Below are 14,530 nucleotides of genomic sequence, written 5' to 3'. Positions count from 1 at the left end.
TAGGACTCTTTCACTGAGGTCGTGAAGCTGAAATGCACAACAATATGCACAGATACTAATATAATATTCGTTACATACTAATATAGTATCTGTTACATACTAATATAGTGTCTGTTACATACTAATCTGTCCATTACATACTAATATAGTATCCGTTACATACTAATATAATATCTGTTACATACTAATATAATGTCCGTTACATACTAATATAATATCCGTTACATAATAATATAGTATGTGTTACATACTAATATAGTATCCGTTACATACTAATATAATATATGTTACATACTAATATAGTATCTGTTACATAATAATATAATATCCGTTACATAATAATATATGTTACATACTAATATAATGTCCGTTACATACTAATATAGTATCTGTTACATACTAATATAATATCTGTTACACACTAATATAGCATCTGTTACATACTAATATAGTATCTGTTACATACTAATATAATATCTGTTACATAATAATATAGTATGTTACATACTAATATAGTATCTGTTACATACTAATATAATATCTGTTACATACTAATATAATATATGTTACATAATAATATAGTATGTTACATACTAATATAGTATCTGTTACATACCAATATAATATATGTTACATACTAATATAATATATGTTACATACTAATATAGTATCTGTTACATAATAATATAATATCCGTTACATACTAATATAATATATGTTACATACTAATATAGTATCCTTTACATACTAATATAATGTCCGTTACATGCTAATATAGTATCTGTTACATACTAATATAATATCTGCTACATATTAATATAATATATGTTACATACTAATATAATATCTGTTACATACTAATATAATATATGTTACATACTAATATAGTATGCTACATAATAATATAGCATCTGTTACATACTAATATAATATTTGTTACACACTAATATAATATCTGTTACATACTAATATAGTATCTGTTACATACTAATATAGTATCTGTTACATACTAATATAATATAATATATGTTACATGCTAATATAGTATCTGTTGCATACTAATATAATATCTGTTACATACTAATATAGTATCTGTAACATACTAATATAATATCTGTTACATGCTAATATAGTATCTGTTGCATACTAATATAGTATCCGTTGCATCTTAATATAATATATGTTACATACTAATATAGTATCTGTTACATACTAATATAGTATCCGTTGCATCCTAATATAATATATGTTATATACTAATATAACATCTGTTAGGGGGACGTAGCACATGGAAGGATCATGCTATCCCCCCCCCCCCCAAACAGGCGCCCTGACCAACCAGAGGAGGCACTAGTGCAGCGACCAGGACACATACCCACATCCGGCTTCCCACCCACAGACACGGCCAATTGTGTCTGTAGGGACATCTGACCAAGCCGGAGGTAACACAGGGATTTGAACCAGCGATCCCCGTGTTGGTAGGCAACGGAATAGACTTCCACGCCATCCAGATGCCCGATTTTTGTTTTTCTGAGTTACAAAACTCAGAGATATTAATATTTTACTTTCAGGGTGCAAGATGTAGGATGTTTTTACTAAAAATACACTATGACAGACCAGTAGGGACAGTGGCGGCGTTGTGTGTGTTTTCTACAGCCCACAGCAGTTGTTAAATTTACAAAACACATTTCATGAATTCTCTCTATGGGCTGATTGCAGTATCAGTTTCTTGATTGGAAATTGTTGGGAAGAGTTGGGAATCTAACAGTTTGGAATTTAATGAAACTATGCAACTGAAAAAATAAATCTGAAAAATGAGTTCAGGTAAAGGAACAACTCTCGTTTCTGTAAGCGACGTGGTTATTTCTCTCAACCTTGTTTTTTCCATGATTAGAGTAGGAATAGAGACTGATTTCATGACAACTGTCTATGTCAACATGAAATTCCTTTTTACTGCATCCAGGCCCTGTAACACCGAGAGAAGGGGCACACGGTTGTAAATTCTAGTTTTGGTTTTTTAAGATCATCTACTCTGCCGCCCACGTTAACAGGTTTACCAAACTAAAAGTCCAGTCTCCATTCTAACAAGTGACTTGGCTGCAAAAGTACTGAATGAGACTGATGAAGTGTTGGAGAAACAAGAGTTGGTTTCCTCCTTCTCTGTTAATTCAGTGCAACAGAATCAGAGAACTGGAAATGAACAACAAAACTGCAATTTTTGTGCTTTTTGGTCACCTCTTACAAATCCATTGAATTGTGAGAAAGTTATTAATGCTGTTATGAGGTTTTCATCAGCTGTTGATGAGTGACTCACCTCTCCCATAGACTGCAGACGTTGGGGTCTCGGGGATTCAGAGACATGGATGGATCAACAAGGAAGCTGAGAAACAGCAAGACAGCGCAGCTCTGCAGTGCGGACATGTCCTGCTGGGACACCAAACACAACGGATGCTCAGTGGGGTGCAGCGGGCACAAGGCTTTGTGCCAAGGCATAAACAACATCATAAAGAAACATAGCTATGTTTTTTGGGGGGGTTCCCCCTTTTTCTCCCCAATTGTATTGGCCAATTACCCCATTTTCTGAGCTGTCTCAGTCTCTGCTCCACCCCCTCTGCCGATCCGGGGAGGGCTGCAGACTACCACATGCCTCCTCCCATACATGTGGAGTCACCAGCCGCTTCTTTTCACCTGACAGTGCGGAGTTTCACCAGGGGGAATGTAGCACGTGGGAGGATCACGCTATTCCCCCCAGTTCCCCCTCCCCCACTGAACAGGCACCCCGACCGACCAGAGGAGGCACTAGTGCAGCGACCAGGACACATACCCACATCTGGCTTCCCACCCGCAGACACAGCCAGTTGTGTCTGTAGGGACGCCTGACCAAGACGTAGGTAACACAGGGATTCGAACCGGCGATCCTCGTTTTGGTAGGCAACGGAAAAGACTGCTACGCTACCCGGACCCTGAGAAAAATAGCCTTTTGACTTTAAAAATGTTTCAAGATTCAAAATTCAAGATTAAATAATGGAATTCGTTTTAGTGTGCTCAAAGATAACAACAGTAAACATATAAATGAACAATACATATAAAGATAACAACAGTAAACATATAAATACACAATACATATAAAGATAACAACCGTAAACATATAAATACACAATACACATAAAGATAACAACAGTAAACATATAAATACACAATACATATAAAGATAACAGTAAACATATAAATACACAATACATATAAAGATAACAGTAAACATATAAATACACAATACATATAAAGATAACAGTAAACATATAAATACACAATACATATAAAGATAACAGTAAACCTATAAATACACAATACATATAAAGATAACAGTAAACATATAAATACACAATACATATAAAGATAACAGTAAACCTATAAATACACAATGCAAGGAGTGTCCACAACAACATACTGTTACAATTCAAATTCAGTTAATGTAACCACTGAAGTGACTATTTAAAGTGCGTGTGCTTAAGGGGACTATACTTGTACAATGCGTGAAGCGTCTAGCATGTGGACTGCTGCAGGGTAAGTGCTATTGTGGAAGCGGGATGTTCTGGTCTTGATACTGCGGAGTCTTTTGCCTGAGGGGAGGGTGACTGAACAGGGGTTGACTGGGTGCCAGGAGTCCGTTAACGTTTTAAAACCTTTCCGCTGAATGTAAAGTTGGTACCATTCAGGAACAGTAGTGATTTGCAGCCAAGTATTTTTGAAGCTGTGTGCACGAGTCTGTCCAACAGTTGTTGTTCTCGTGGGCTGCAGAGTTGCCACACCATGCAGTTACTGAGAAGGTGAGCACACTTTCTATGACAGCTCTGCAGAACTGCAACACTGCGATGCTTGACGCGCCACATTTCCCAAGCTGCCTCAGGAAGAATACCTGGTGAGCCTCCTCTGGATGGTGGAGAAGTTGTCTTCCCATTCCAGGGAGGAGGAACCTGAAGTGACCCACTCTCTAAACCACCCGGCTCTTAATTAAACCACCTGGCTCCTAATTAAACCACCTGGCTCTTAATGGCCAGGTGGTTCATGGTTGTTAATTTTAATGCAATGTTAATTTTATATTCTTCTCAGACGGATGCCTGATGCATAAAACCATTCGTGATCTCGCACACTCAGAGGCTGCAGCAGGAAATGTCTTGTGTGTTCGCATTTATGAACACAAACTTTGGCCAATCCTTCTTTCCCATTAACACACTGAGAAAACGGAACACAACAACAACAACAACCATATCAGAGAATCTACCGGCTCCACCAGCTTCAAGACAAACTTGAAACATTAAAACCACATAATCAATCTGCAGTCACAAATAACCGCTTTTTCCACGACAACTTCCCTCCGGGTTTACTGTTTGAAAGTCCTGGTGGAAGTGTTGTCTTGTGTCATGTTGTTCATTTAGGTTGTGTTGTTGTGTTGTTGTATCGCGTCTTGTGGTTTGTGTGATTGAACCCCCTGCCAGGAAACTGCAGATGGAAATCAGTTTGCAGCTAACTCTGCTGCAATGTCTTTAATCGTGCATGATCCTTGTTAAATAAACAGTAAAATAAATAAACGATGAATAAATGAATAAGCTGAAAACAAGTTTATTAGAAACTGACAAGGCACAGCTATAATAATGAGCACAGCAGAGATGTAAAATCATATGTCTATAATGAACATGCTTTCATGTGACATAGTATTTAACTACAGGACAACAACAACAACGCCATTGTTCAATGGCTTCAATGAACTTCCCCCATTTTCTCCATGTGGAAGTGTCTCACTCATTCTAATTTCATTTTTAGATGAAGATGATGCAACTCTTCACTACAGAGGACTGCAGAGGGACTCAAACCTTCTCTCTGCTGGTTTTACTGATATTCTCAGCACCTACTATAAATTGTGTTTAGTACCAAGCCCCCGTAAAAGACTTCATTAAACACCAAGACGACATACGGCAAAGAGCCAAAGTTAAACCGTTAACCCTGTCTGCTCCCCACCTCGTCCACCTTGTCTCTACATGGCACATAAAGCAGAGGCAGCAGGCAGCCAGACAGGAGGAACGATGGAGGGGAGGTGGTGGATTGACAGATAGCGAGAGACAGAGAGAAAGTGAGGGTGAGAACACTGAGAAGAGGGAGACATAGAGAGAGAAAGAGGTAGAGTAAATGAGTGAGGAGAGAGAAAGAGAGAGAGAGAGAGAGAGAGAGTGGGGGGTACCCGAGTAGAGAAGTGCAACACAGAACCTCCTCCTTGCCGCCATCAATCAATGGTGGAGTGAAGCCTCCTAACAAAACTACTCCGCTGTCCCCCGTCCACGCTCCAACACCATCTGGATCTAATCACCGCGCAGCTCGGGATGGGGACCCATTTGGGCTCTCAGGGGGCACGAGGAGGCTCTTCCCTGAGGGCCGGCCCTTTTCCCCTTCAAAACATCCATGGACATAAGTGGATGTGAGTTTAGTAGTCCAGCAGCATTAGTGGTCTGAGAAAGGTTATAGCTTCCATCGTGGGAAAGTGACAGTGTGTGTGTGTGTGTGTGTGTGTGTGTGTGTGTGTGTGTGTGTGTGTGTGTGTGTGTGTGAGGCCTACTCCCCTCTGACAGATTTACAGCACTGCAGCCTTTCAATTAATCTGCATACCATCTGAGGGGGATTCAGATATTACGGGACAGCGACACTGTCAGTTCCAGGAACTCTTCCTGGGTTTCGGAGAAGCACCTCACAGAATATACCTGAGTTGTCCGGCCACACCAATAATTTGCTCTGCAAAGTCAATGTCAAATTTTATTTAAAGACGTACACCATATTTTTTTCAATATCACTATTGCGATGTTGGACTCCCTTTCCTGTTTATATTTTTGCAGCAACAGCCTTTCACTGCATTAGCATCCTCGCTGCTGGTACCGGGGTCCACCAATGGCCCCCAATCAGCAAATGCATTGAGTCCGCCACAAAAGGAAAAGAAGAAAAATGAACTTGCATGTCGAATACAGAAGAGTAAATACATGGACTGCACTTTACATAGCACTGCTCTATCAATCACATTCACCCACGCACCGATGTCAACCATGCAAGGTAACAACCAGCTCATCGGGAGCAGTCAGGGGTTAGGCGTCTTGCTCAGGGACACAATATTTCTGCAAGGAGGAGCCAAGAGTTGAACCTGCAACCCTCCAGTTACCAGACGACCTGCTCTACTACCAAGCCACCACCACCTGAATAAACAACAGGCGCTAAAATACAAAGCTAAACAATAGGCACCAGTACATTAGGGTTAATGAAACGTTTCTGCTCAATATTACCACGTCAGATGATGTTGATCAGTCTTCCTTCTCCAAAACACCAGAACTACTGCTGGATTGTCTTGTTGGTGTTACATCAAAATATGTGACTGTTGAAAATGGTGATGTGCACATGAACACTTTCTTCACGTTCAGGGTTGTGATTGGTTTTGAACTGAACCGTGGGGTTTGTGGCATGAAAACCAACTGTTGTGACCACCAGATGCTGCCAAATCCGCCAAAACTGAAGAAATCAAGGATAACCACTTTAAAGTGCTTTGTTACCAACAAGCTCTCAACACACTACACATTAAAAGGCAACAGGAGGGGGGCGAGGCGGTCTATTCCCTTGCCTACCAACACGGGGATCGGCAATTCGAATCCCCATGTTGCCTCCGGCTTGGCCAGGCGTCTCTACAGGCACAATTGGCCGTGTCTGCGGGTGGGAAGCGGGATGTGGGTATGTGTTCTGGTCGCTGCACTAGCGCCTCTTCTGGTCGGCCGGGGCACCTGTGCGGGGGAGGGGGGGGGGGTAGTGTGATCCTCTCACGCGCTACATCCCCCTAGTGAAACTCCTCACTGTCAGGTGAAAAGAAGCGGCTGGTGACTCCACATGTATGGGAGGAGTCATGTGGTAGTCTGCAGCCCTCCCCGGATCAGCAGAGGGGGTGGAGCAGCAACCAGGACAGCTCGGAAGAGTGGGGTAATTGGCCAAGTACAATTGGGGAGAAAAAAAGGGGAGGCAACAGGAGAAACATACAGGTTAAAGATAATCACGCCTACAGAAACACATGCCTTAACGTAACCATCCGTAATCTAATAGTATTAGAGCTAACGACGTGAGTAGATGTTTTCCACTGCGTCCTCATTCATCAAATGCATGGAATGCATGTGACAGAATGTCTTATGATGCATTTCAATAAAGGCTTCACAAGGCCAGATGTATAGAAGTATATACAGTGCTGCAAACAAGAGGAATAAAACATGCTGCATGTGAGGCTGGGTTACATCTGCACGAGACAAACCTGACGGTGTTTTGGAGGCCTGCGAGTCAAATCAACCTAAGCTCTCTGTCATCTGATGCTTCAGAAACACTCCCTCTCCATACCAACCTCACCATCAGGGGTTAACTCACTTTCTGGCACCGACGCCTAAACCTCCACCACAAAACAGAATTTTTATGCGAACAGACCAAGCGAATGTTTTTTATTAAGATGAGCAATCAACTTCACCAGCAACTTCATTGGACTGGGGGTAAATATTTTTAATTACCTTTTCTCTCTCTTTTTTTTCACATTTAATTGTTTCATTGGAGAGAGCTTTGGAACCGCATGGGAATTCTTCCAGGCTGAGAAAGAAAGCAGGGAGACTTAACGACTGCAGACGTGAACGAGACGGAGTTGTTTTGAAGTGGAAGCTCAGCTGCAGTTTCACATGTAGGTAACCTTCATCCACTGGTGGGGAGGTGGATAACATCACATGTAGGTAACCTTCATCCGCTGGTGGGGAGGTGGATAATATCACATGTAGGTAACCTTCATCCGCTGGTGGGGAGGTGGATAACATCACATGTAGGTAACCTTCATCCACTGGTGGGGAGGTGGATAATATCACATGTAGGTAACCTTCACCCACTGTTGGGGAGGTTGATAATATGACATGTAGGTAACATTCATCTGCTGTTGGGGAGGTGGATAATATCACATTTAGGTAACCTTCATCCACTGTTGGGGAGGTGGATAACATCACATGTAGGTAACCTTCATCCGCTGGTGGGGAGGTGGATAATATCACATGTAGGTAACCTTCATCCGCTGGTGGGGAGGTGGATAACATCACATGTAGGTAACCTTCATCCACTGGTGGGGAGGTGGATAATATCACATGGAGGTAACCTTCACCCACTGTTGGGGAGGTTGATAATATGACATGTAGGTAACATTCATCTGCTGTTGGGGAGGTGGATAATATCACATTTAGGTAACCTTCATCCGCTGGTGGGGAGGTGGATAACATCACATGTAGGTAACCTTCATCCGCTGGTGGGGAGGTGGATAATATCACATGTTCGTAACCTTCATCTGCTGGTGGGGAGGTGGATAACATCACATGTAGGTAACCTTCATCCGCTGGTGGGGAGGTGGATAATATCACATGTAGGTAACCTTCATCTGCTGGTGGGGAGGTGGATAACATCACATGTAGGTAACCTTCATCCACTGTTGGGGAGGTGGATAATATCACATGTAGGTAACCTTTATCCGCTGGTGGGGATGTGGATAATATCACACGTTGGTAACCTTCATCCACTGTTGGGGAGGTGGATAATATCACATGTAGGTAACCTTCATCCGCTGGTGGGGAGGTGGATAATATCACATGTAGGTAACCTTCATCCGCTGGTGGGGAGGTGGATAACATCACATGTAGGTAACCTTCATCCGCTGGTGGGGAGGTGGATAATATCACATGTAGGTAACCTTCATCTGCTGGTGAGGAGGTGGATAATATCACATGTAGGTAACCTTCATCCACTGTTGGGGAGGTGGATAATATCACATGTAGGTAACCTTTATCCGCTGGTGGGGAGGTGGATAATATCACACGTTGGTAACCTTCATCCACTGTTGGGGAGGTGGATAATATCACATGTAGGTAACCTTCATCCGCTGGTGGGGAGGTGGATAATATCACATGTAGGTAACCTTCATCCGCTGGTGGGGAGGTGGATAATATCACATGGAGGTAACCTTCATCCACTGGTGGGGAGGTGGATAATATCACATGTAGGCTGGTGGGGAGGTGGATAATATCACATGGAGGTAACGTTCATCCGCTGGTGGGGAGGTGGATAATATCACATGTAGGTAACCTTCATCCACTGGAGGGGAGGTGGATAATATCACATGTAGGCTGGTGGGGAGGTGGATAATATCACATGTAGGTAACCTTCATCCACTGTTGGGGACGTGGATAATATCACATGGAGGTAACCTTCACCCACTGTTGGGGAGGTTGATAATATGACATGTAGGTAACCTTCATCTGCTGTTGGGGAGGTGGATAATATCACATGTAGGTAACCTTCATCCAATGGTGGGGAGGTGGATAATATCACATGTAGGCTGGTGGGGAGGTGGATAATATCACATGTAGGTAACGTTCATCCGCTGGTGGGGAGGTGGATAATATCACATGGAGGTAACCTTCATCCACTGGTGGGGAGGTGGATAATATCACATGTAGGTAACCTTCATCCGCTGGTGGGGAGGTGGATAATATCACATGTAGGTAACCTTCATCCACTGTAGGGGAGGTGGATAATATCACATGTAGGTAACCTTCATCCACTGTTGGGGAGGTGGATAATATCACATGTAGATAACCTTCATCCACTGGTGGGGAGGTGGATAATATAACATGGAGGTAACCTTCATCCACTGTTGGGGAGGTGGATAATATCACATGTAGATAACCTTCATCCACTGGTGGGGAGGTGGATAATATCACATGGAGGTAACCTTCATTCGCTGGTGGGGAGGTAGATAATATCACACGTAGGCTGGTGGGGAGGTGGATGATATCACATGTAGGTAACGTTCATCCGCTGGTGGGGAGGTGGATAATATCACATGGAGGTAACCTTCATCCACTGGTGGGGAGGTGGATAATATCACATGTAGGTAACCTTCATCCAGTGTTGGGGAGGTGGATAATATCACATGGAGGTAACCTTCACCCACTGTTGGGGAGGTTGATAATATGACATGTAGGTAACCTTCATCTGCTGTTGGGGAGGTGGATAATATCACATTTAGGTAACCTTCATCCAATGGTGGGGAGGTGGATAACATCACATGTAGGCTGGTGGGGAGGTGGATAATATCACATGTAGGTAACGTTCATCCGCTGGTGGGGAGGTGGATAATATCACATGTAGGTAACCTTCATCCACTGGTGGGGAGGTGGATAATATCACATGTAGGTAACCTTCATCCACTGTTGGGGAGGTGGATAATATCACATGTAGGTAACCTTCATCCACTGTTGGGGAGGTGGATAATATCACATGGAGGTAACCTTCACCCACTGTTGGGGAGGTTGATAATATGACATGTAGGTAACATTCATCTGCTGTTGGGGAGGTGGATAATATCACATTTAGGTAACCTTCATCCAATGGTGGGGAGGTGGATAATATCACGTGTAGGCTGGTGGGGAGGTGGATAATATCAAATGTAGGTAACCTTCATCCGCTGGTGGGGAGGTGGATAATATCACATGTAGGCTGGTGGGGAGGTGGATAATATCATGGCTTGATCAGGTGGTTTGTGTGTTAAGCGCGGTAAAGGAGGGCCACAACCACTGAGGACAGACCCCTGACTTTTGCCGTTGCCTTTGTTTCAGATGGAAGCCCTCAGACTCGTTTAATTCAGTCTTAACTTAACTGTATTACTTCCTGCCGATGCTTTGGGCATATCTTTTAGTGGGTCTTTCACTCTCTCTCTACTCTCAAAAAAAAAGAAAAGAAAGAAAAACGTATGCATTATGGATAATCCGATCAACATACACCAAGTATCGATTTTCCATTCAGTTTTATGACGCCGACCTAATGGTGAAGTAAACACACCTGTTTAGTTCACAGCCCCTGGTCAAACAAGCATACTGTCTATTCTGACATACAGTAAACATACTGTGTCATTTACTGTCTATTCTGACATACACTAAACATACTGTATTCTGACATACAGTAAACATACTGTATAATATACTGTCTATTCTGACATACAGTAAACATACTGTATCATATACTGTCTATTCTGACATACACTAAACATACTGTCTATTCTGACATACAGTAAACATATACTATCTATTCTGACATACAGAAAACATACTGTATTCTGACACACAGTAAACATACGGTATCATATACTGTCTATTCTGACATACAGAAAACATACTGTATTCTGACATACAGTAAACATACGGTATCATATACTGTCTATTCTGACATACAGTAAACATACTGTATTCTGACACACAGTAAACATACTGTATCATATACCGTCTATTCTGACATACACTAAACATACTGTATTCTGACACACAGTAAACATATTGTATCATATACCGTCTATTCTGACATACACTAAACATACTGTATTCTGACACACAGTAAACATATTGTATCATATACCGTCTATTCTGACATACACTAAACATACTGTATTCTGACACACAGTAAACATACTGTATCATATACCGTCTATTCTGACATACACTAAACATACTGTATTCTGACACACAGTAAACATATTGTATCATATACCGTCTATTCTGACATACACTAAACATACTGTATTCTGACACACAGTAAACATATTGTATCATATACCGTCTATTCTGACATACACTAAACATACTGTATTCTGACACACAGTAAACATACTGTATCATATACCGTCTATTCTGACATACACTAAACATACTGTATTCTGACACACAGTAAACATACTGTATCATATACCGTCTATTCTGACATACACTAAACATACTGTATTCTGACACACAGTAAACATACTGTATCATATACTGTCTATTCTGACATACACTAAACATACTGTATTCTGACACACAGTAAACATACTGTATCATATACCGTCTATTCTGACATACACTAAACATACTGTCTATTCTGACATACACTAAACATACTGTATTCTGACATACGGTAAACACATACTGTATTCTGACATACGGTAAACACATACTATATATTCTGACATACAGTAAACATGGCCCATGTTGTTCCTGCACATGTTGCTCTTGTCTGGAAAGAGAAAAACAGATGATGATGATGTCCAACTTGGTGAAGCTTTCATGTGGCTCTATTAAACAATACAGCATAGGGATAATACCACGTACACGTGCACCAGCATGGACACACACACGTTACATTTCAACACACAAATAAACATACACACACACACACACACACACACACGCACACACAAAATGAGTCCCATACGTTGAGAGCAGCACAGCGAGGAAGTATTTATAGTATCTGAGGACATTTTGTTAACTCGCTGGGCTCCTCCTGACTCACAATGTCAAGAGCCAAACTGGGGGCCCACACATATGCAGAGCGCACAAACTGAGGAACGCTGCACTGTTTAAGACGGCCCCAGAACGCTCTTTCCATAACCACACCGAGGCTTCAATGAAAACAAGAGCAAACGAAAACAGATGCTCTGGGTTAATATTAAACCCGGCAGACAACCGTATTCATGTACTACCATATTCATGTTTAAATCACAGCACCCATCCCCATGTACTACCACATTCATGTTTAAATCATAGCACCCATCCCCATGTACTACCATATTCATGTTTAAATCACAGCACCCATACCCATGTACTACCATATTCATGTTTAAATCACAGCACCCATCCCCATGTACTACCATATTCATGTTTAAATCACAGCACCCATCCCCATGTACTACCACATTCATGTTTAAATCACAGCACCCATACCCATGTACTACCATATTCATGTTTAAATCACAGCACCCATCCCCATGTACTACCATATTCATGTTTAAATCACAGCACCCATACCCATGTACTACCATATTCATGTTTAAATCACAGCACCCATCCCCATGTACTACCATATTCACGTTTAAATCACAGCACCCATCCCCATGTACTACCATATTCACGTTTAAATCACAGCACCCATCCCCATGTACTACCATATTCACGTTTAAATCACAGCACCCATCCCCATGTACTACCATATTCACGTTTAAATCACAGCACCCATCCCCATGTACTACCACATTCATGTTTAAATCACAGCACCCATACCCATGTACTACCATATTCATGTTTAAATCACAGCACCCATCCCCATGTACTACCATATTCATGTTTAAATCACAGCACCCATCCCCATGTACTACCATATTCACGTTTAAATCACAGCACCCATACCCATGTACTACCATATTCACGTTTAAATCACAGCACCCATCCCCATGTACTACCATATTCACGTTTAAATCACAGCACCCATCCCCATGTACTACCATATTCACGTTTAAATCACAGCACCCATACCCATGTACTACCATATTCACGTTTAAATCACAGCACCCATCCCCATGTACTACCACATTCACGTTTAAATCACAGCACCCATCCCCATGTACTACCATACTCATGTTTAAATCACAGCACCCATACCCATGTACTACCATATTCACGTTTAAATCACAGCACCCATACCCATGTACTACCATATTCACGTTTAAATCACAGCACCCATCCCCATGTACTACCATATTCACGTTTAAATCACAGCACCCATACCCATGTACTACCATATTCATGTTTAAATCACAGCACCCATACCCATGTACTACCATATTCACGTTTAAATCACAGCACCCATACCCATGTACTACCATATTCACGTTTAAATCACAGCACCCATACCCATGTACTACCATATTCACGTTTAAATCACAGCACCCATACCCATGTACTACCATATTCACGTTTAAATCACAGCACCCATACCCATGTACTACCACATTCATGTTTAAATCACAGCCCCCATCCCCATGTACTACCATACTCATGTTTAAATCACAGCACCCATACCCATGTACTACCATATTCACGTTTAAATCACAGCACCCATACCCATGTACTACCATATTCACGTTTAAATCACAGCACCCATCCCCATGTACTACCACATTCATGTTTAAATCACAGCCCCCATCCCCATGTACTACCATACTCATGTTTAAATCACAGCACCCATACCCATGTACTACCATATTCACGTTTAAATCACAGCACCCATACCCATGTACTACCATATTCACGTTTAAATCACAGCACCCATCCCCATGTACTACCACATTCATGTTTAAATCACAGCCCCCATCCCCATGTACTACCATACTCATGTTTAAATCACAGCACCCATCCCCATGTACTACCATATTCACGTTTAAATCACAGCACCCATACCCATGTACTACCATATTCACGTTTAAATCACAGCACCCATCCCCATGTACTACCACATTCATGTTTAAATCACAGCCCCCATCCCCATGTACTACCATACTCATGTTTAAATCACAGCACCCATACCCATGTACTACCATATTCACGTTTAAATCACAGCACCCATACCCATGTACTAC

At 41.8% G+C, this 14,530-nt stretch overlaps 1 protein-coding gene across 2 annotated transcripts in view; it reads right to left on the bottom strand.

The window, feature by feature from the left end:
- Positions 1–14,530, bottom strand: part of pear1 (platelet endothelial aggregation receptor 1) — a 142,028-nt gene that overhangs the window by 57,007 nt on the left and 70,491 nt on the right. The window contains exons 2-3 of one of the 2 annotated variants that reach the window (XM_056286382.1): positions 2,315–2,427; positions 1–27 (exon numbers count right to left, since the gene is read on the bottom strand). The exon at positions 1–27 is cut by the window's left edge and continues 75 nt beyond it. In XM_056286382.1, the coding sequence (XP_056142357.1) occupies positions 1–27; positions 2,315–2,421 (134 nt within the window). In that variant the 5' untranslated portion in view covers positions 2,422–2,427. The remainder of the gene's footprint in view (positions 28–2,314; positions 2,428–14,530) is intronic. The other variant, XM_056286383.1, reaches the window with a different exon arrangement.

Source organism: Lampris incognitus, chromosome 9, assembly GCF_029633865.1.
Source record: "Lampris incognitus isolate fLamInc1 chromosome 9, fLamInc1.hap2, whole genome shotgun sequence".
NCBI lineage: Eukaryota > Metazoa > Chordata > Actinopteri > Lampriformes > Lampridae > Lampris > Lampris incognitus.
Note: the sequence above shows the minus strand (reverse complement) of the source record. Positions and strands in the feature narration are given on the sequence as shown.